The 19,942-nt window shown below is 41.0% G+C and overlaps 1 protein-coding gene across 7 annotated transcripts in view; it reads right to left on the minus strand.

The window, feature by feature from the left end:
* The window catches only part of CNOT4 (CCR4-NOT transcription complex subunit 4), a 136,111-nt gene that overhangs the window by 48,835 nt on the left and 67,334 nt on the right, over window positions 1–19,942 (minus strand). For 4 of the 7 annotated variants that reach the window (XM_089680669.1, XM_089680670.1, XM_089680668.1 and 1 more), the window contains exon 8: window positions 5,295–5,352. In XM_089680669.1, the coding sequence (XP_089536795.1) occupies window positions 5,295–5,352 (58 nt within the window). Of the gene's footprint in view, window positions 1–5,294; window positions 5,353–18,141; window positions 18,208–18,688; window positions 18,845–19,942 lie in introns of all 7 variants that reach the window. The other 3 variants (XM_089680666.1, XM_089680667.1, XM_089680665.1) reach the window with 1 other exon arrangement.

Below are 19,942 nucleotides of genomic sequence, written 5' to 3' on the forward strand. Positions count from 1 at the left end.
TCTGTCTGTCCCTGAGTAACAATTCTCTGGCACTCAGTAACAATTCTGTCTTCCCTGAGTAACAATTCTCTGGCACTCAGTAACAATTCTGTCTGTCCCTGAGTATGAATTCTGTGGCCCTGAGTAACAATTCTGTCTCTGTGCGAGTAACAATTCTGTGTCTGTGCAAGTAACAATTTTGTGTCTGTGAGAGTAACAATTCTCTGGCACTCAGTAACAATTCTGTCTGTCCCTGAGTAACAATTCTCTGGCACTCAGTAACAATTCTGTCTGTCCCTGAGTATGAATTCTGTGGCCCTGAGTAACAATTGTGTGTCTGTGCAAGTAACAATTCTGTGTCTGTGCAAGTAACAATTTTGTGTCTGTGAGAGTAACAATTCTCTGGCACTCAGTAACAATTCTGTCTGTCCCTGAGTAACAATTCTCTGGCACTCAGTAACAATTCTGTCTGTCCCTGAGTAACAATTCTGTCTGTCCCTGAGTATGAATTCTGTGGCCCTGAGTAAGAATTCTCTGGCACTCAGTAACAATTCTGTCTGTCCCTGAGTATGAATTCTGTGGCCCTGAGTAACAATTGTGTGTCTGTGCAAGTAACAATTCTGTGTCTGTGCAAGTAACAATTTTGTGTCTGTGAGAGTAACAATTCTCTGGCACTCAGTAACAATTCTGTCTGTCCCTGAGTAACAATTCTCTGGCACTCAGTAACAATTCTGTCTGTCCCTGAGTATGAATTCTGTGGCCCTGAGTAACAATTCTGTCTCTGTGCGAGTAACAATTCTGTCTCTGTGCGAGTAACAATTCTGTGTCTGTGCAAGTAACAATTTTGTGTCTGTGAGAGTAACAATTCTCTGGCACTCAGTAACAATTCTGTCTGTCCCTGAGTAAGAATTCTCTGGCACTCAGTAACAATTCTGTCTGTCCCTGAGTAACAATTCTCTGGCACTCAGTAACAATTCTGTCTGTCCCTGAGTAACAATTCTGTCTGTCCCTGAGTATGAATTCTGTGGCCCTGAGTAAGAATTCTCTGGCACTCAGTAACAATTCTGTCTGTCCCTGAGTATGAATTCTGTGGCCCTGAGTAACAATTCTGTCTCTGTGCGAGTAACAATTCTGTGTCTGTGCAAGTAACAATTTTGTGTCTGTGAGAGTAACAATTCTCTGGCACTCAGTAACAATTCTGTCTGTCCCTGAGTAACAATTCTCTGGCACTCAGTAACAATTCTGTCTTCCCTGAGTAACAATTCTCTGGCACTCAGTAACAATTCTGTCTGTCCCTGAGTATGAATTCTGTGGCCCTGAGTAACAATTCTGTCTCTGTGCGAGTAACAATTCTGTGTCTGTGCAAGTAACAATTTTGTGTCTGTGAGAGTAACAATTCTCTGGCACTCAGTAACAATTCTGTCTGTCCCTGAGTAACAATTCTCTGGCACTCAGTAACAATTCTGTCTGTCCCTGAGTATGAATTCTGTGGCCCTGAGTAACAATTGTGTGTCTGTGCAAGTAACAATTCTGTGTCTGTGCAAGTAACAATTTTGTGTCTGTGAGAGTAACAATTCTCTGGCACTCAGTAACAATTCTGTCTGTCCCTGAGTAACAATTCTCTGGCACTCAGTAACAATTCTGTCTGTCCCTGAGTAACAATTCTGTCTGTCCCTGAGTATGAATTCTGTGGCCCTGAGTAAGAATTCTCTGGCACTCAGTAACAATTCTGTCTGTCCCTGAGTATGAATTCTGTGGCCCTGAGTAACAATTGTGTGTCTGTGCAAGTAACAATTCTGTGTCTGTGCAAGTAACAATTTTGTGTCTGTGAGAGTAACAATTCTCTGGCACTCAGTAACAATTCTGTCTGTCCCTGAGTAACAATTCTCTGGCACTCAGTAACAATTCTGTCTGTCCCTGAGTATGAATTCTGTGGCCCTGAGTAACAATTCTGTCTCTGTGCGAGTAACAATTCTGTCTCTGTGCGAGTAACAATTCTGTGTCTGTGCAAGTAACAATTTTGTGTCTGTGAGAGTAACAATTCTCTGGCACTCAGTAACAATTCTGTCTGTCCCTGAGTAAGAATTCTCTGGCACTCAGTAACAATTCTGTCTGTCCCTGAGTAACAATTCTCTGGCACTCAGTAACAATTCTGTCTGTCCCTGAGTAACAATTCTGTCTGTCCCTGAGTATGAATTCTGTGGCCCTGAGTAAGAATTCTCTGGCACTCAGTAACAATTCTGTCTGTCCCTGAGTATGAATTCTGTGGCCCTGAGTAACAATTGTGTGTCTGTGCAAGTAACAATTCTGTGTCTGTGCAAGTAACAATTTTGTGTCTGTGAGAGTAACAATTCTCTGGCACTCAGTAACAATTCTGTCTGTCCCTGAGTAACAATTCTCTGGCACTCAGTAACAATTCTGTCTGTCCCTGAGTAACAATTCTCTGGCACTCAGTAACAATTCTGTCTGTCCCTGAGTAACAATTCTCTGGCACTCAGTAACAATTCTGTCTGTCCCTGAGTAACAATTCTGTCTGTCCCTGAGAATGAATTCTGTGGCCCTGAGTAAGAATTCTCTGGCACTCAGTAACAATTCTGTCTGTCCCTGAGTAACAATTCTCTGGCACTCAGTAACAATTCTGTCTGTCCCTGAGTATGAATTCTGTGGCCCTGAGTAACAATTGTGTGTCTGTGCAAGTAACAATTCTGTGTCTGTGCAAGTAACAATTTTGTGTCTGTGAGAGTAACAATTCTCTGGCACTCAGTAACAATTCTGTCTGTCCCTGAGTAACAATTCTCTGGCACTCAGTAACAATTCTGTCTGTCCCTGAGTAACAATTCTGTCTGTCCCTGAGTATGAATTCTGTGGCCCTGAGTAAGAATTCTCTGGCACTCAGTAACAATTCTGTCTGTCCCTGAGTATGAATTCTGTGGCCCTGAGTAACAATTGTGTGTCTGTGCAAGTAACAATTCTGTGTCTGTGCAAGTAACAATTTTGTGTCTGTGAGAGTAACAATTCTCTGGCACTCAGTAACAATTCTGTCTGTCCCTGAGTAACAATTCTCTGGCACTCAGTAACAATTCTGTCTGTCCCTGAGTAACAATTCTCTGGCACTCAGTAACAATTCTGTCTGTCCCTGAGTAACAATTCTCTGGCACTCAGTAACAATTCTGTCTGTCCCTGAGTAACAATTCTGTCTGTCCCTGAGAATGAATTCTGTGGCCCTGAGTAAGAATTCTCTGGCACTCAGTAACAATTCTGTCTGTCCCTGAGTAACAATTCTCTGGCACTCAGTAACAATTCTGTCTGTCCCTGAGTAAAAATTCTGTGGCCCTAATAACGTTTCTGTGGCCCTAAGTAACAATTCTCTGGCACTGAGTAACAATTCTGTCTGTCCCTGAGTATGAATTCTGTGGCCCTAACTAGCGTTTCTTTGTCCCTAAATAACGATTCTGTGGCCCTCATTAACAAGTCTGTGTCCCTGAGTAATGGTTCTCTGTCCCTAAGTAACTTCTCTCTGTCCCCAATTCTCGTTTCTGTGGCCCTAACTCTGTCCCTGTCCCTAGTACAGAGCGGTCTGCCTCTGTTCAATGACTGCAGGCAAATGAAGATTTCCAAAATGGCCGCTATATATACCTCGACCATTACACAGTGCTGGCTGGCTGGCTGCTGATTGGCTGATGCGATCACATGTCGTTGAGGAATGCATTATGGGGCAGCGCGCCTTGTCTGCGCGCCTTCCCCGACATCCCCGCTCCGTCGCCGCACATGTCAGCCGCCATTTTCGGAAAAATTTCGATTCGCGCGTCCGAATTAGGCTGTTTTTCGGATTCGGCACGAATCGAAATTTTTCCGATATTCGACTCGAATTCCACTTCGGATACTTCGATTCGCTCATCTCTACTGGAGAGCCATCCAGCTTTCACATTTCATAGGTTTCTTGCCCAAACTCCTCCCGCGGAGGCTTCACCCCTTTGAGGAGCTCTGCATGGGTGAGGGTCCAATTCGTGGGTCTTGCACTCTACCTCCTACAAAACTCTGTTGGATATTCATGCCACTGCAGACCCACCTTTCCTAGCAAAATGGGAGAGATACCTACAAGTCACCTTCACTGAACCCAAAAAGGAACGCATACTCTTCTTTGCACAGAAGTTCTCCCTCTGAAGCAAGTACCAAGAAACCACCTACAAAATAATCACGAGCTGGTATAGAATTCCATTGATTCTAGCAAAGCTTTTCCCTAACCAATCCGATCGTTGTTGGTGTTGCGAACACCCTGGCACCCTTTTACACATCTCTGAGATTGCCCCAAGCTCCAAACGTTTTGGCACCGGTGTTTCAACTCATTCACAAATTTACAGACATCTCTTTGCAGGATGTCCTGGCTGCGGCTTTACTTAACCTTACTCCCCCTATCAAGGAAAAGGCACTACAAATCCCTTCTTGATGCTGCTCGGGCATGTATACAAAGTCAACGGAAACAGTCTGCACCAGGCTGCCCAATGGCTTGCAAGAGTAGACATTGAACAGATGGAGGATCTGACTTCTGCTCTTCGGGATAAATCAGAGGAACATAAGACAAGGCGGCTCTATTAGGATCTTTTCCACTTCTCTGTTTAATTCCACCAGTACATATAAGCCCATGCCATGTGCCCTTGAAGTGCACTTACGCACTCTGCTCCACAGGAAGGACTCCCCCCTTCCACCCCCTCTCCCCCAGCCAAGCACCCCCCCCACCCCAAATTTATTTTACTCTTCTCCATCTGCCTTCCACACTTTTATACTTCTTAAAAATTGATATGCTCAAAACGCAGCTGGATACCCTACATTAGACTCCCCCCCCCCCCCCCCCCAACCTTATTCAAGTAGCTCTTTGTAAATGTCAGGAAGACCCTCCTCTCAAACCAGGTTGGCATGTATGTGGCCAGGCCAGAGGGGTCCCTAAATCCTGATACATTTTGGATACTGCTTACTATGTACGTATCGTTATACCCTTCTACTACTGCTTCAAGTGACCTTTTTACTGGCAATATGTACCTGTATTTTACTAAACATATGCCACCGCATATTGCTTTATGTCCTGTGAAGCTACCACTTTAAATGTCTCTGTTGCATTCCACTAAATGAAGGTTTAAAAAAAACAAAAACAAAAAACTATTAGGCAGAACAGCTTAATGTGCAATAAATCTGCATTTTAAAATCTGATTTTAGTGCCTGGTTGGATAATTCCATTATTCATAACTAAGTTGGTAATACCTCCCATAAGAGGGAGGGCATGAACCCAATACTTTCCAGAACAGAGCAGCATGACTCACCTGTTGTAAGTTATCACCGTTTCCTATACTTAATGATTCGGATGACTTGTCAACAGAACTGAAATGAAAAGCAGAAGTGAAAAACTTTAAAGTTGCTTTATAAGATAATAAACCTGTCAGTTTTTAATGCCTAAATAGAGGATGTAAAATGTCTTATTATGCCATTTAAAATTAATGTAACCCTTACATGAGGGTAAAATGGAGGTTGTCATTTACGGTCTTATCAAAAGGCTAGTTGCTTGGCTGTCTTGAGTTAATGACCAGCAAAACTAGGGAACAAGTGAAGCCTGAAATCCTAATGCAGGTATTTAGAGTCCATGACTTAAAAGACTGAAGTCATAGGATTAGGTGTAATGACTTCATACTGTAGCATGCAAACTTATCTTATGACAGGTTACCTTTGAACTACCTGGTAAGAGGGATGTTGTACTTTAGGGCCTATTTGCACTGCCTGCACAGTAAACCACAGCAGTTTAGTGTGCAGCTCCAGTGAACTGGCAGTAGGGGGCAGTGTGTTTCAGCACATCACACAGCTGCCTTTTTTGAGTCAACTTTGAAGTGCAAAGTTACACTTCATCATGTCACTCACTGCACAACAGTGTGGTGTGTTGTGCTACTGTACATGGGACATTTTTAGAGTTGCTGACTCCAATTCACCTTGAAGTTGAAAATCCCTGATCCATGATGTACTGTATGCGGATGCTTGCATTATATCAAAGTGTAGTTGACACTGAGATCTTTTTGCACTTCTACCCCTCATGTTTACTGCTCAGATGCCACAAAGCACCTGCTATAACTTTTGTTCGTCAAAAGATCCTCTTCTCCACTCTATACCCCAAGGGCTAAAATATCCTGAGTTCAGAACCAAATACCCCTTGTGAAGCAGGAGCCTAACATCCATCATTACACTGCCACATGAAGGTGTTTTAGGGACCGCAATGGCTTTCAATGACCAAACGATACAAGTGTTTAAAAGGTGCAAGTAACATGCCTCAATGGCTAACAAAGCAGGAACTTTGGCAGGCCTTTCTCAAACTTAAAAAGGACTTGAAAAGTTTGCTAAGCAAAAAAAATAAAGACTTGTTTGCAGCTGCACATTGATTTATGACAGCTGCACTTATATTTATTGTTAACTTTTATCAGAGAGCAGATAAATGGCTGACCATGCTTGGCTTAACTTTTTTACGGATTCCTGCTGAATTCAAAATCTGATCTGAGGTTGGCCCTGTTGGATTTATAATCTTCCACTAAAAAAAAAAAAACAAAAAAAAAACAAAAAAAAACCAAAAAAAATCGAGGAAGCTGAGTGAAAAGTTGTAAGCCCAAAAGTGGCTGCAAAGGTCTGAAAACAATAGCTAGAAAAGGAGTTTCTTCCATCCATGCCATTTGGCATGAATGGGGGAATCGATCAGATCTCTTGTGCTCACCCCTACAGGCTGATTGAATGAAAAATCTTTTGCTATGTAGGGCTAGCCTAACAAAAACAGAGTAAAAAAAATACAGTATGATCATATACATTTAAAGCAAAATATAACACTTTGATTTACTCACTGGATCCAAGTAACAAGCATGCAGGAGACATGCTTAACAAATTCAGATGCAGTTAAACAAAAAACAACCCCCCCCCCCCAAAAAAAAAAAAATTAAAAAAAAATAATAACAGAACAGAACACACAGAAAACCAAACTGCAAAACTTGCTTCTAAGTGCTGCATAGCACAGACATATGCAGAGTCAAATTTGAAGGTTAAAATGGACCAGAAATTAAAACATGATAAATTGCTAATTTTAAAGGGGACAACTGGTGAGGGTTATCATATTGTGAAAGATTAACCTTTTGTCTGGAACTCCTCCTGAAAAACAGCAGTGCATTTCCTGTGGCTTGAGCCTCATAGCTGTATACCTGCAGTGTTAAATCATCCAAGGCACTGCTGCCCCTGACTACTAGTCTCACTGAATTTAGAGATGTCACTACTGTGATGCAAGAATCTCTTTGTTTCATGCAATCTTTGGATCTGTGGCTCCTCCACCTCTCCTACCTCTTCTTCTTTGTTTCCCCACCAGTCATTAGATTACCAGTCATCAAGGAGGACAGTCTAACATGTAAAGTAGAATCCATTCACTACCTAGATAGCCACCTTCAAACAGAGACATAGGGGTTGATTTACTAAAACTGGAGAGTGCAAAATCTGGTGCAGCTGTGCATGGTAGCCAATCAGCTTCCATCTTCAGAAAAAAAAAAAAAAAAAAAGAACAAACAAAAAGACCAAAAACCAAAAAAACCCCAAAGCCAAAAACAAAACAAAAAACAAAAACTCTGGAAGCGGATTGGTTTCTATACAAAACTGTACTAGATTTTGCACTCTCCAGTTGTAGTAAGTCATAAGGGGTTGATTTACTAAAACTGGAGAGAGCAAAATCCAGTGCAGCTCTACATAGAAACCAATCAGCTTCCACGTTTTATTGTCAAAGCTTAATTGAACAAACTCAAATTAGGAATGGATTGGCTACCATGCACAGCTGCACCAGATTTTGCACTTTCCAGTTTTAGTAAATCAACCCCATAGTGTAAAACAAGGAAAGGCAAGTCAGAATGGGGAAAATCTCAGCTGCAGGGAGACCAAAGATAATACTGGTTGATTAGTCCTAAAGTTTGTAAATAAATTAGTTTACTGTGAAATTAAGTGCTTGTGCACACCGGAACGAGGTGTGAGAAATCCATGTTTTGTTTGCATTTTACGCACCATGTTCCAAATGCATTGCAGTTGCGAAATGCAGCAGCTGTCAAGGTGAAATTAAAGTGTTTAAGGAAAAAAAAAAAAAAAAAAAATCATGTCATACTTACCTGCTCTGTACAATGGTTTTGCACAGAGCAGCCCCGATCCCCTTTATTTCAGGTTAACCCCTGCAAACGCTACTGGCTCCTTCCTCTTAACCAGTGCCCCCCAATGGAAAAACTCTCTGCTATGAGGGATCTGGTGCATGCACGCTCTATGCTTCCATACAACATACAGGACTGCGGCTTGGCCCCGCCCGCGCTCACTGCTCATTGTGGCTCAATGGCTGTGGTTGACAGCAGTGGGAGCCATTGGTTCCTGAGGCTGAGCCTCAGCTAAGGAGGAAAGAGAGACCCAAGTACTGCCGAGGCTCCCATGCACATTACTGGATCGAGAAGGGGCTCAAGTAAGTATTGGGGGGGCTGTCAGGGGAACAGCATACAGAAGGTGAAAAAAAAAAAAAACACCTTACGCCTTTACAACCACTTTAGGTTAGCAACACCCCAAATCCAGGTCACAAAAGCTGTGTGTTTGCCAGCACTGGATTGCATCGTGCAAAAGTAACATGTGATCCAGTTGCAGTGCGTTTTTTTAAAAGTAGTGCATGCAGTGCAAAATAAATGGGCACAAAACGCACCGCATTGCACCACATATGAATCACACAGGAAAGAGCTGCACCTGGTGCGATTCAGCTCTAAGAGAAATACAAGCCATGCCAATGCCAACCAACTTCTGACAATTCTAATGGACTGGCTGTTATACCCACTCTATCATCTCTGAATCACAATTATGCGGATCTGGAAAGTTGTGTACAAACGTCAGTCATTCTAATTTATTTATTTCACATCAGTCCCTAACCCTCAAGGGGCGTACAATCTAAGGTCCCTAACTCACATTCATCCATACACATACTAGGGACAATTTAGACAGGTGCCAATTAATCTACCAGCATGTCTTTGAAGTGTGAGAGGAAACCCACGCAGTCACAGGGAGAACATGCAAACTCCAGGCAGGTGGTGCCGTGGCTGGGATTCGAACCAACGACCCTAGTACTGTCAGGTGGAAGTGATAACCATTTAGCCACTGTGCTGCCCTTCTCTGCATATTTATCCTGAGTCAGTAGGGATCCACATGACAGCCAGGCAACCTTCTTTTTCAGAAGATGGCAGTAAAAGTGCCCTCTATGCTTTGCTCACGGTAAAGGTTTTCTTTCATTTTCACTTAGAGCTTTGAAGGGAGCTCATGGCAAGACATTAGCCCTATGACACAAGCCGCCTTGAAGAACATTAAGCTTTAAGCCTGTTGTCAAGCATGCCATGTGAACAGATTTCCTTGTGGAAGTCCAGGACAGGTCAGACCCAGCAGTAGTGAAACACAATTCAGCACATCATATAGGTGTGACGGTTTCTGGATTACACCATGACTTCAGAAGTTTTCTTTTTCTTTTTTTTAACCAATAGAGATGTTGGTTTAAGTAAAGTCAGAGGAGCTCCCTTGCCCTTCTCTCAAGCATAGGTCAGACTTTGGTAGGGCATCTGGATCCATTATGTACAAATTTACATTACATGTCTTTCCACCTCACCTTACGCTCGCAAAGGTGGACAGACAGTTCTGAATCTCCCTCATGTCTAATTTCTCGAGCATTAAGAGCTTACATGGTACCTGCTGAGCCTGCGCAATGATCCTTCCTCCTAAGGCTTCAACTTGAAAAATGATGTGACCTGATTTTTTTAGTATATGTTTTTAACACATGCACTATGGGTCTCCCTACTGAACTATGACTTCATTCTGGGGCCACGGCTGTGTATTATTGTTTGTAGTCTATAGATTTACATGTTTCCCGACTTCCCAAATAACAGTATAGTACTACAAGATTAGATAGACCATTCCCTGGTCATTTCATCAACCCGTAAACTCCAGTTTGAGGCAACACATATAAGTGCTTTTAAGGCATATGGACAATTTCCTAACTGTGCAGGATTTATAATGAAAAGGGTACCCATACACAACTAAAAAGCACCTCTCCCCCCAAAAGCCATACATTTACAAAATTCATACCCAAAAGAACTACAAACAGGAACCATGCTGTTTCCACAGAGAAAAGGCAACAACACAGGCATAGCGTACTGTGGCTACTTGTATTATGGCAAATAGATGTGTATAATAACTAATAGAAGAAACAAAAAATGAAAACGAAATATTCCAAGGACCAATTTCAGTGTAATAAAACATCCACGGCTCAAGCATTCAAGACTCAGCTTGAGTAGGCCACAGCACATGAATATGAGCTTTAAGTTGCCAGGTAATGCACAGTAAATTTGCTCTGAGTGCCTCTATTAAACTAGCTAGTACTACACACAGCAGGGCTGGTCAAAATCCAGAAGCCAACTAGCTAATGTGTCTAGCAAAATTTATCAGACACCTTACTGCCTGATCTGTGGCTGCCAATAGGAGCAGAATGCTTGCAACCTGTTCCTGAGATCTACATTTTTCCACCCAATTTAAAACTGTAAAAGAAATTACGTCAAAGGACCATGAAGGGTGGGACATAGATGTAAATTTCAGGAGCCAGTGTCACAATTTTTTAAACCAACATTTAAGCCCCAGCACAAACAATTCTGTGTTTTAGACCAGCGGTCTCCAAACTGCGGCCTGGGGGCCAGATGTGGCCCTTTGCTTGCTTTTCTCTCGCCCTTGGGGCACTATTTCATTCACTGATACCAACAATGGGGCATAATTCCCCCCACTAACACCAATGAAGGGGCACAATTCCTCCCACTGACACCAACAATGGTGGGGCCCACTGACACCAATGATGTGGCACAATTTCTCCCAATGACACCAACAATGGGGTCTAATGACACCAACAATGGGGTCTAATGACACCAACAATGGGGTCTAATGACAGCAATGATTGGGCACAATTCTTCCCAATGACACCAATGATGGGGCAAAATTCCTCCCACTGACAACAAAGATGTGTCAGTGTCATTTCCCCACTGACATTGGGACCTTTTCTACTTGCAATGGCCATAGCTCGGCCCCCCTAAAGTCTGAAGGACAGTAAATTGGCCCTTTGTTTGGAAAGCTTGGAGACCCTTGTTTAGACAAATCTGTCAGGTTTATATTGGGGTCTCTGTTGGGATATGCTCCACTACTTTATGTGTTAACTATAGGAAGAGAGCAGGAATCTCTTCAATAGGGACAAAGAAAAGATATACTCTTGAAGAAGCAAAGCTTTGAGCTCCTGATATTTGTGAATATATGACCCTATATCTGAAACAACTGCCTCTCACAACTATATTATAAATACAATAAATATAAAATGGAATATTAATTAAGCTACTTAGAACCAGGGCTGTAATTAAAGTATGTGCGGGGACAAAACATATTGTACATGTCTTCAGCATTTTCACATCTCTCCATTTTCCTGGTGTTTCTTTTGAATGTTAAGTTTGGTAGCCAGTTGCGGTAGTTCTTTGCCAGCAAACAATGCTGCTGCCCCAATGTACAAAACTCTGCCCACACAGAGTGTGGTTGTAATCTCTAGGGTGATATAATTCCGTGGTTGGTTTGCTTATATGAACAGAAGCTGACCTAGGGCAGCTTGCGGATGCCTCCATCATAACGTTGCACCTAAAATTATTTTAGAAGCATGGCAATGACAGCACAGGGAGTAATAAAAGAGCAGTTTTAACATACCTATAAATTCCATTTTTTGAAGTACAGTGCAGGACACAGGTGGAGTATTCATAGACCATGGGTTATAGGCTGGTTCCTTTAGGTGACTGGAAACTGTCAAGCTTTTGAGGACATGGCCCCCTATAACCTGAACCCACTCCCATGAGTCCTCATTTTTTTGCTAGTATTCTAAGGTGATGGACCTCTGGAAATGCAGAGTAACCCAGAAAGGGGGGGGGGATGGCTTGTGTCCTGTACTTCAAGATATGGAATTTACAGGCAAATAAAAAAATTCTTATCACACAGTACAGGACACAGGCCATGCTCAGTATTCATAGACCCTGAAATGTTCCAAAGCAATAAATGTGAAGGGTGGACAACAACTAGGCAAATAGAACTGTGCCAACATTGCCTCCCATCCAGGTCCTCTCCATTCCCTTCTATGTCTGCCTCTTCTAGGGCAGGCATACCAGGATCTGATGCAAGTAGAGACAGTGAAGCTGAAGATGGAGCCTGGCATATTTAAGCCCTAGACAGCGATGGCTGTATTAAGAGATAAATTCACCTTTGGAAAATGTTACATGTTCTACCTGTATTTAGGGCTGATTCACACTACATGCAGTCCAGTGCAATTTTTTAAGCATCAAAAACACACAGACAGGTTACATGGCTGTCAATAGCATGGATCACACCAGTGCTTGCAGTTCCAGAAAAAAAAAAAACATGCTGCATTTTTCCTGCACAGAACTGTACTGGAACGAGGTAAAAACACATCAAGAATGCACCGGAACATGGTAAAAACGCATCAAAAATGTACTAGACCCCAAAAGACCCAAAAAAAGAGGAAAAAAGCATCTAGAATGCATCAAAAGTGTGCATGCAGAAATGCATCCAGACTGAGTTTCTATAGTGTGAACCAGTCCTTAGGCCCTATTCACACCTGATCGTTTTGTAGCACAAAGTTTGAAGCTCCAAAATCTTCAGCGAGAAAAAAAACAAAACAAAAACCCACAACATTAATATTATTATACAGGATTTATATAGCACCAACAGTTTGCTCAGCGCTTTACAATATAACGGGAGACAATACAGCAACAATACAAGAGGATTAGGTGCTCCTTGGAGCTTACAATCAAAGATAAATAAATCAATATTACTATGGTTCACATCTCCATTCCAAGTTGTCTGAAGCAGAATGCCTGAAGCTACTTTTGTAGCTCCATTGAGGCAGATTGATGCCTTTTTGGCACGTTTTCATTCCCATAGAAATACATGGAAATGCGCAAATTGAGCGGTTTCCTGCACTTTAGCATGTTTTGTCACGCAACCAAGAGTGTTTTTCTGGCACGTCAAAACATGGCAACAATTGATGTCACAGATTAAATTTTGCTCTACTGGCTAATACAAAAATCCTGAAAACCCCTGAACAAATCTTGTATAAACATTCACAAACGTGCATAAAAAAAGGCAATGAAATGCATGAAAAATGCAAAAAAAGGATCAGGTGTGAATGGGGCCTTAGGGTGGAACATTAACATTTTCCAGCATTTGCATGGGGGAAGACATACACAACAACCCAGTACCTTATAAAGGGTTCCTGAGGAAGTGGCAGTAAAGTTTGCGACCTGTGCAGTGATATAACCCCTGTTCATCCACCTGACACTAAGCTCGGAGTTTGATTGCATTTTAGTGCAAAGTGTGAAAAGTTTATAGTGTACAGTCCCGGTTTTACAGTAACTATCAGAGATACAGGGTGACCCTGTCTTATCGGTTCATGTCACTTATCTCTACATAGGGTCTAGGCTTTGCCCATCACAGTGGGCATACCATCCTGAGGGGTCTTTGGGGTCTGTTTTTAAAGGAATGGACCACAATCCTGGATGTGTATAGAAACCTACAGTGCACAAAGGGTTGAAGTGAGTATCCACTCAGGATTTGTGTGTGTGTACACACACTATATATATATATATATATATATATATATATATATATATATATATATATACACACACATATATACATATACACACACATATATACATATACACACACACACACAATATATATATATATATATATATATATATATATATATACACACACACACACATATATACACACACATATATACATATATATACATATACACACACACACATAGCGTAGGAAAGACTCACTCCCCTTATAATCACATTTTGATGCTTTGCAGCCTGAAATGCAAACACCACAGTTTTTGTTTTATCAATCTATATTGCTGAGCTCACCAGTGCGTTCTTTCCTCAGAATGTACCAAACTGTTGATTTGACCACTCCTAATGTTGCTGCTATCTCACTGATGGATTTGTATAATTTTTGAAGCCTTACAATGGCCTGTTTCACTTGCATGGACAGCTCCTTTGAACACATGATGTAGGTTCAAAGCAATAGCTTCCAAATGCAAATACCACACTTAGAATCAACTCCAGACCTTTTACCTGCTTAATTGATGAAGAAATAATGAAGGAGTAGCCCACACCTGGTCATGAAACAGCTTTTGACTCAATTGTCCAATTACTTTTTGGACTTTGAAAAAGGGGGGATGGCTACTCTTAAGAGCTGTAATTCCTAAACCCTTCTTCCAATTTGGATGTACATAACTTCAAATTAAAACACGAGAGTGTGCACTTTCAGCCCATAGCCATTATATAACAATAGCTTGAATATGTTTTGGTAAATACCTGAAAAAAAGTAAAATTGTGCCTGTGTCCAAATAAATATGGACCTAACTGAATATATGTGTATAGAGTGGCTGCTAGCAAAAAATTGTGCTCCCACAACCAATAGAAACAAACATATGTGAAAAGGTACAGTGGATATAAAAACTCTACACACGCCTGTTAAAATGTCAGGTTTCTGTGATGTAAAAAAACAGACAAAGATAAATAATTTCAGAACTTTTTCCACCTTTAATATAACCTATAAACTGTACAAGTCAGTTGAACAACAAACTGAAATCTTTTAGGTGGAGGGAAGTAAAAATGAAAAACTAAAATAATATGGTTGCATAAGTGTGCACACCTTTAAACTAATACTTTGTGGAAGCACCTTTTGATTTTATTACAGCACTCAGTCTTTTTGGACTGAGTGCTGTAACAAGACCTACTATAACAGCTGAACTTTATTTGGGGTGAATCAGAGGCACTTTAAATGAATGGCAGGTGTGTGCTGACTCCGATTTAACATGATTTTGAATGTGATTGCTTCATTCTGAACACAGCTACATCCCCAGTTGTAAGAGGGAGTGCACACTTATGCAACCACATTTTAGTTTTTTTTATGTTTACATCCCCCTCCCCCCAAAAAAAAAGATTTCAGTTTTTTTTTCAATTGAGTTGTACAGTTTATTGGTCACACATTAAAAAGGTGGAAAAAGTTCTGAAATGATTTCTGTGTCTCATTTTTTACATCACAGAAACCTGACATTTTAACAGGGGTGTGTAGACATTTTACATCCACTGTATATTATTAAAACCAATATTCACATCTCCATAAGTAGTAAACCACACAAAAATAAACCATGAATATACAATAATAAAAATTATTACACAATGTCAATGCATATGATGTGAATTTCTTCTCCAATTGTACAATACAGTGTATCCCTGCATTCCACCTCTTGTGATCCTCCACAAACATATGTGGTGATACCCGCCACATTTTACCACTGCGCTCACCTCCAAAACTGTACCTGTATATTTTCAGGTCTCAAACACCTTTCCCCTTATTTGGGACTCCTTCTTGGTATCTCTGCTTTCAATACACCCACAGGTCTTTGTGCGAAAGATATTCAAACACCAGGTGGATAAGTTCCCATATGTTGTGATCTGGCCCTTTAAATCACAATCCCATCATCTTCTATATTGTGCTCACATAAAATAAAAGGTATTCCAAAGTGATGTAAGCACTAAATAAAATTTACTAGTAAAATTGCACTTACAAAGTCACTTCCAGTTCAGTATTCACATCATGTGTATGGACATTGTCTAAGAATTTTTATTAATGTTTATTCACAGTTTGTGATATATGGACTTCTTTGTTATTATTTCTGTGTAGTTTAATACTTATGGAGATGTGAATATTGGTTTTAATAATTTATTGGGAGGCGCAGCAATATACCCTTTCACAAGGCCTGTGATCAGTTGTGGTCATTTTGATTAGTTCAGCATGAAAAAAGCTTTCCTGGAGCATTTCAGCCCCAACTTCAGTGCATATGAAGCAACCAAACAACTATTGGTGGCAAGGCACTGTCAAAAGATCTCCAGAATTAAAGTTGTGGACAGGCACAAGTCAGGAGATGGATAGAAAAAAAAATTTCAAAGACTTTATGAATCCCTAGAAACACTGTGAAGTCTATTATTAAAGCGGAATTCCACTCAAAAGTGGAAGCTCCGCTTGTTTGCCTCCTCCCTCCCACCACTGCCATATTTGGCACCTTTTAGTCGGGGGTGGGGGAGGAGGAGGGAGCGGATACCTGTTTTTTACAGGCACTTGCTCCCACTTCCAGCTCAGGCGAAGTGAGACGGAAGTTTGGCCCCCCTCCTTCCACCCACAGTCACCTGGGAACTTTCACAGGTCCCAGAAGACTGCCGGACCAATCAGGGTGCGCAGCACAACTCACGCATGCGCAGTGGGCACCCGACTGTGAAACCGCAAGCTGTCACAGCTTGGTGCCCACAGTTGTGATGCCGGGAAGAAAAGGAGAGAATGGATGGCGTGGGTGAGCACATAGCTGGACCCTGGGACAGGTGTGTGTTTACTAAAAGTCAGCAGCTACAAAAACTGTAGCTGCTGACTTTTAGTAAACTTCCCGGCATCACAACTGTGGGCACCAAGCTGTGACAGCTTGCGGTTTCACAGTCTTTTAATAAAGAAACTTGTCAGGAAGGCTACCAAGAGGCCTACAGCAACTCTGAAGCAGTTACAGGAATTTGCGACAAAGAGTGGCCACTGTATGCATGTGACAACAGTAACACAATTCTTCATAAATGTGGCTTGTACGGGAGGGTTGCAAGAAAAGAAAGGCTACATGCAGTCATCACTGAGCTTTGTCAAAATGCACCTTGAAGAGTCTGAGGCCATGTGGAAAATGGTGTTAAGGTCAGATGAGACTAAAATTGAATTATTTGGCCTCAACACTAAACAATATGGCAGAAATCCAATACAGCTCACCATCCAAATAACACCATTCCTACAGTAAAGCATGGTGGTGGTAATATCCTGTTATGGGGGTGTTTCTCTGCAGCTGGGACTGGAGCACTTGGCAGGATAGAAGGAAAAATTGATGGTGCAAAATACAATCACATTCTTGTGGAAAATGTGCTGCCCTCTGCCAGAAAGTTGTCAATGGGAAGGTTTACCTTTCAATGTGACAATGGCCCAAAGTACACAACATAAATGACCACACAGTGGTTGAAGGAGAAAAAAAAGGTGAATGTCCTTGTATGGCCTAGTCAGAGCCCAGTCTTAAACCCCATTGAAAATCTGTGGAATTTTTGCAGTATACAAACAGTCACCATCAAATGTAAGTGAACTTCAGCAGTTCTGCAAAGAAAAGAGGGAAAATATTGCAAAGTCTCGATGTGCAAAGGTAGTGGAGACATTTCCCAACAGACTAAAGGCTGGAATTAAAGCATAAGATGGTTCAACAAAATACTAACACAAGAGGGTGATCCTTTTTCCAACTCAGTGGTTTTTGAATTGTTCCTTTTTTCTGGTGTGTGTGTGTGTGCGTGCGTGCGTAAATTAAGGAAAATAATGATGGTACATAAACTAGAAAAGAGAGAGGTTTGGGGTGAATTTGAGTCATGCCTGGACATGATCATTACCGATGTGCCTCCACAAATGACCAGCTCTTGAAAACCTCTGCCAAGTTCTTTTCAATTTGAATCTGATAGGTTGAATACTGTTCATTGAGGAATGCTTTTCTTATACTGACTCAGATTCTACTAATATGATTAACTGAAAATGGAAGAGTGCAAACCAGAAGCAAAACTGAATATTTATGAAATGTCCTAAATTTGTAGATAGTGGTCAAAAGGAAGTATAACTTGCAACACAGTTAGAGATAAATACTACCAAAACCTGACTACCTCATAGTGCAGAGATCACATGACAAACACCAATGACTATAGGTTAGTTTTGCTTGGCAATAGAGATAGAGGCTCAGATCTGTAAGAGGTAAAAACTACTGCAAGAAGTAATACCATAACAAGGGGAAGGCCAAAAGTGCAATCAAACACCAAAACTGGCAAATGAATCACTAGTTTCAACTACAATTTCCAAAACGTTTCTGAAGCTCCATGTTATGTCAAAAAAGGAGAAAGTTAAGCCTAACGAGTCATATCTACATACCTTGTGTCGTCCTCTATGACCCTGCCAAATTTGGAAACATTATGCTCAGCGGTATCCCAAAACAGCCTAAAATTTGTGAAAAACAGGGTTTCTTTTAAATCAGCAGTATTGTAAAAAACAGAAATGTTTTTGGCAGACACTGTCTGAAAGAATAAGATCTACACGAAAATTAAACTGCAAGAATAGGTTAAGTTAACAAACATAAAAAAAAAAAAAATGTTAGTTCCTGCTCCTTTTAAACAGAAGCAAGACAGGAGATGGAGATAAAGTAGAAGGGAACGTCAAGAATTTGTGTCAAATCTACAAACAGTTTAAGATCACTGATGTTGCACAAATTCTAGTCAACAGTCTAAAACTCTACAAAAAAGTGTAGGAATGTACTAAGTAAGTCAAGGAAGAAACGAAAGATGAAACTGAATGTAATGGTCCTTACAGAATGGGATATGACAAGATGGAAAACGACCAAGAAAATGATGTTGCAAAAGAAAAAAAAAAAAAGAAAAAAAGAAGAAGGGAGAGAACCACGCAAGAGAGGCAGTCCAATTACCCAAAGTCTGAGTCGGGACCGTCTGGAGTTAAATGGTCGGTATCTAAGCCATTGTCTAATAAAGGTGGCGACTTTCCGTGTTCCAGTGTTAAACCGTTGGCTGATCTGCTTGAGCTCTGTAAGGACGGCCAGGCATCTTTGATATTACTGTTGGGTCTAAAGGAATACAAAAAATGGACAAGATGCAAAACAGAGGGAAAAAAATAAAGTGGTGAAGAAATAACCTGAATTCAAGGAACAAGTCTGTGTGCAGAATTAAAAGCAAGTTAGGAAACCGGTCTGAGTGAAGTATTGGATCTTAGGGGACATATGGCATCTTCAGGTAAATTGAGGTTAATCTCAAATATGCATTAACTGTTGTATGTGTCTCTGTTACAATTCTATAAGAAAACACAAAAAACACACCACTGCAGATTGACTAAAATAACCCTTCAATTCTACACGTAGTTAAAGAACACAAAATTTGGTGACCTCACAACAATCCACAAATGTGGTTAATTACGTACACACTTTATTCACAAAAGTATAACATGATTCTTTCATGCTTGTTTTCCATGCTAAATTCTGGGAATAATCACAAGCAGAGACAACAATATGATTTGTAATCTTTGTGTTGACTTGTACTCTCCAAAGTTCCATTTAGACAACTATATTTCTATGAATTAAATTTGGTATTTGCTTCTAAAGAAGCATCACCAAATAAAAGTTAGAAGAACCCGCATGACTGCAATTATAAGGATTACACAAAATAAAATTCAGGAAAACACTACAGTCAAACTATAACAATTATTCAGGAGTAAGTTAGCAATGTATGAGTCTGCAGGCATTCTCAAGAGAGCTGGGACGGGTGGCCAAACTTTAAAAAGCAAACCTCCTGCACTTAGGTGTGGTGCTGAGAATATGTTCCACCTGTCTGGCCAGTAGGTATGGTGCCCAAGGTCTTGCTGCCCTCACAGGACTGTGGGTGTCCTCGCATACACTGAAAGAGGGTGCACAAACATAGAAACCTAGTGCATTACCAAAATAATTTATTTAGAATGTATAAAAGAGGTAATCTACTCACAAAAACACATGACATGCATTGGCATATAATAGAATGCAGACGAGACTGCCTTCAGGTCCACTGTATCCAGCCAGTGGTGTGGGAAGTCTCTGTGGCGTCCTAAAACGTACGCGTTTCTTCAGAACGAAAACGTAAGAATAACAACACACTTTATATCTTATTGGGCTATTAGCCCAAATGTCCAATCCCCT

The sequence above is a fragment of the Staurois parvus genome, unplaced genomic scaffold, assembly GCF_062004578.1.
Source record: "Staurois parvus isolate SC_StPar_1 unplaced genomic scaffold, SC_StPar_1.0 ptg000249l, whole genome shotgun sequence".
NCBI lineage: Eukaryota > Metazoa > Chordata > Amphibia > Anura > Ranidae > Staurois > Staurois parvus.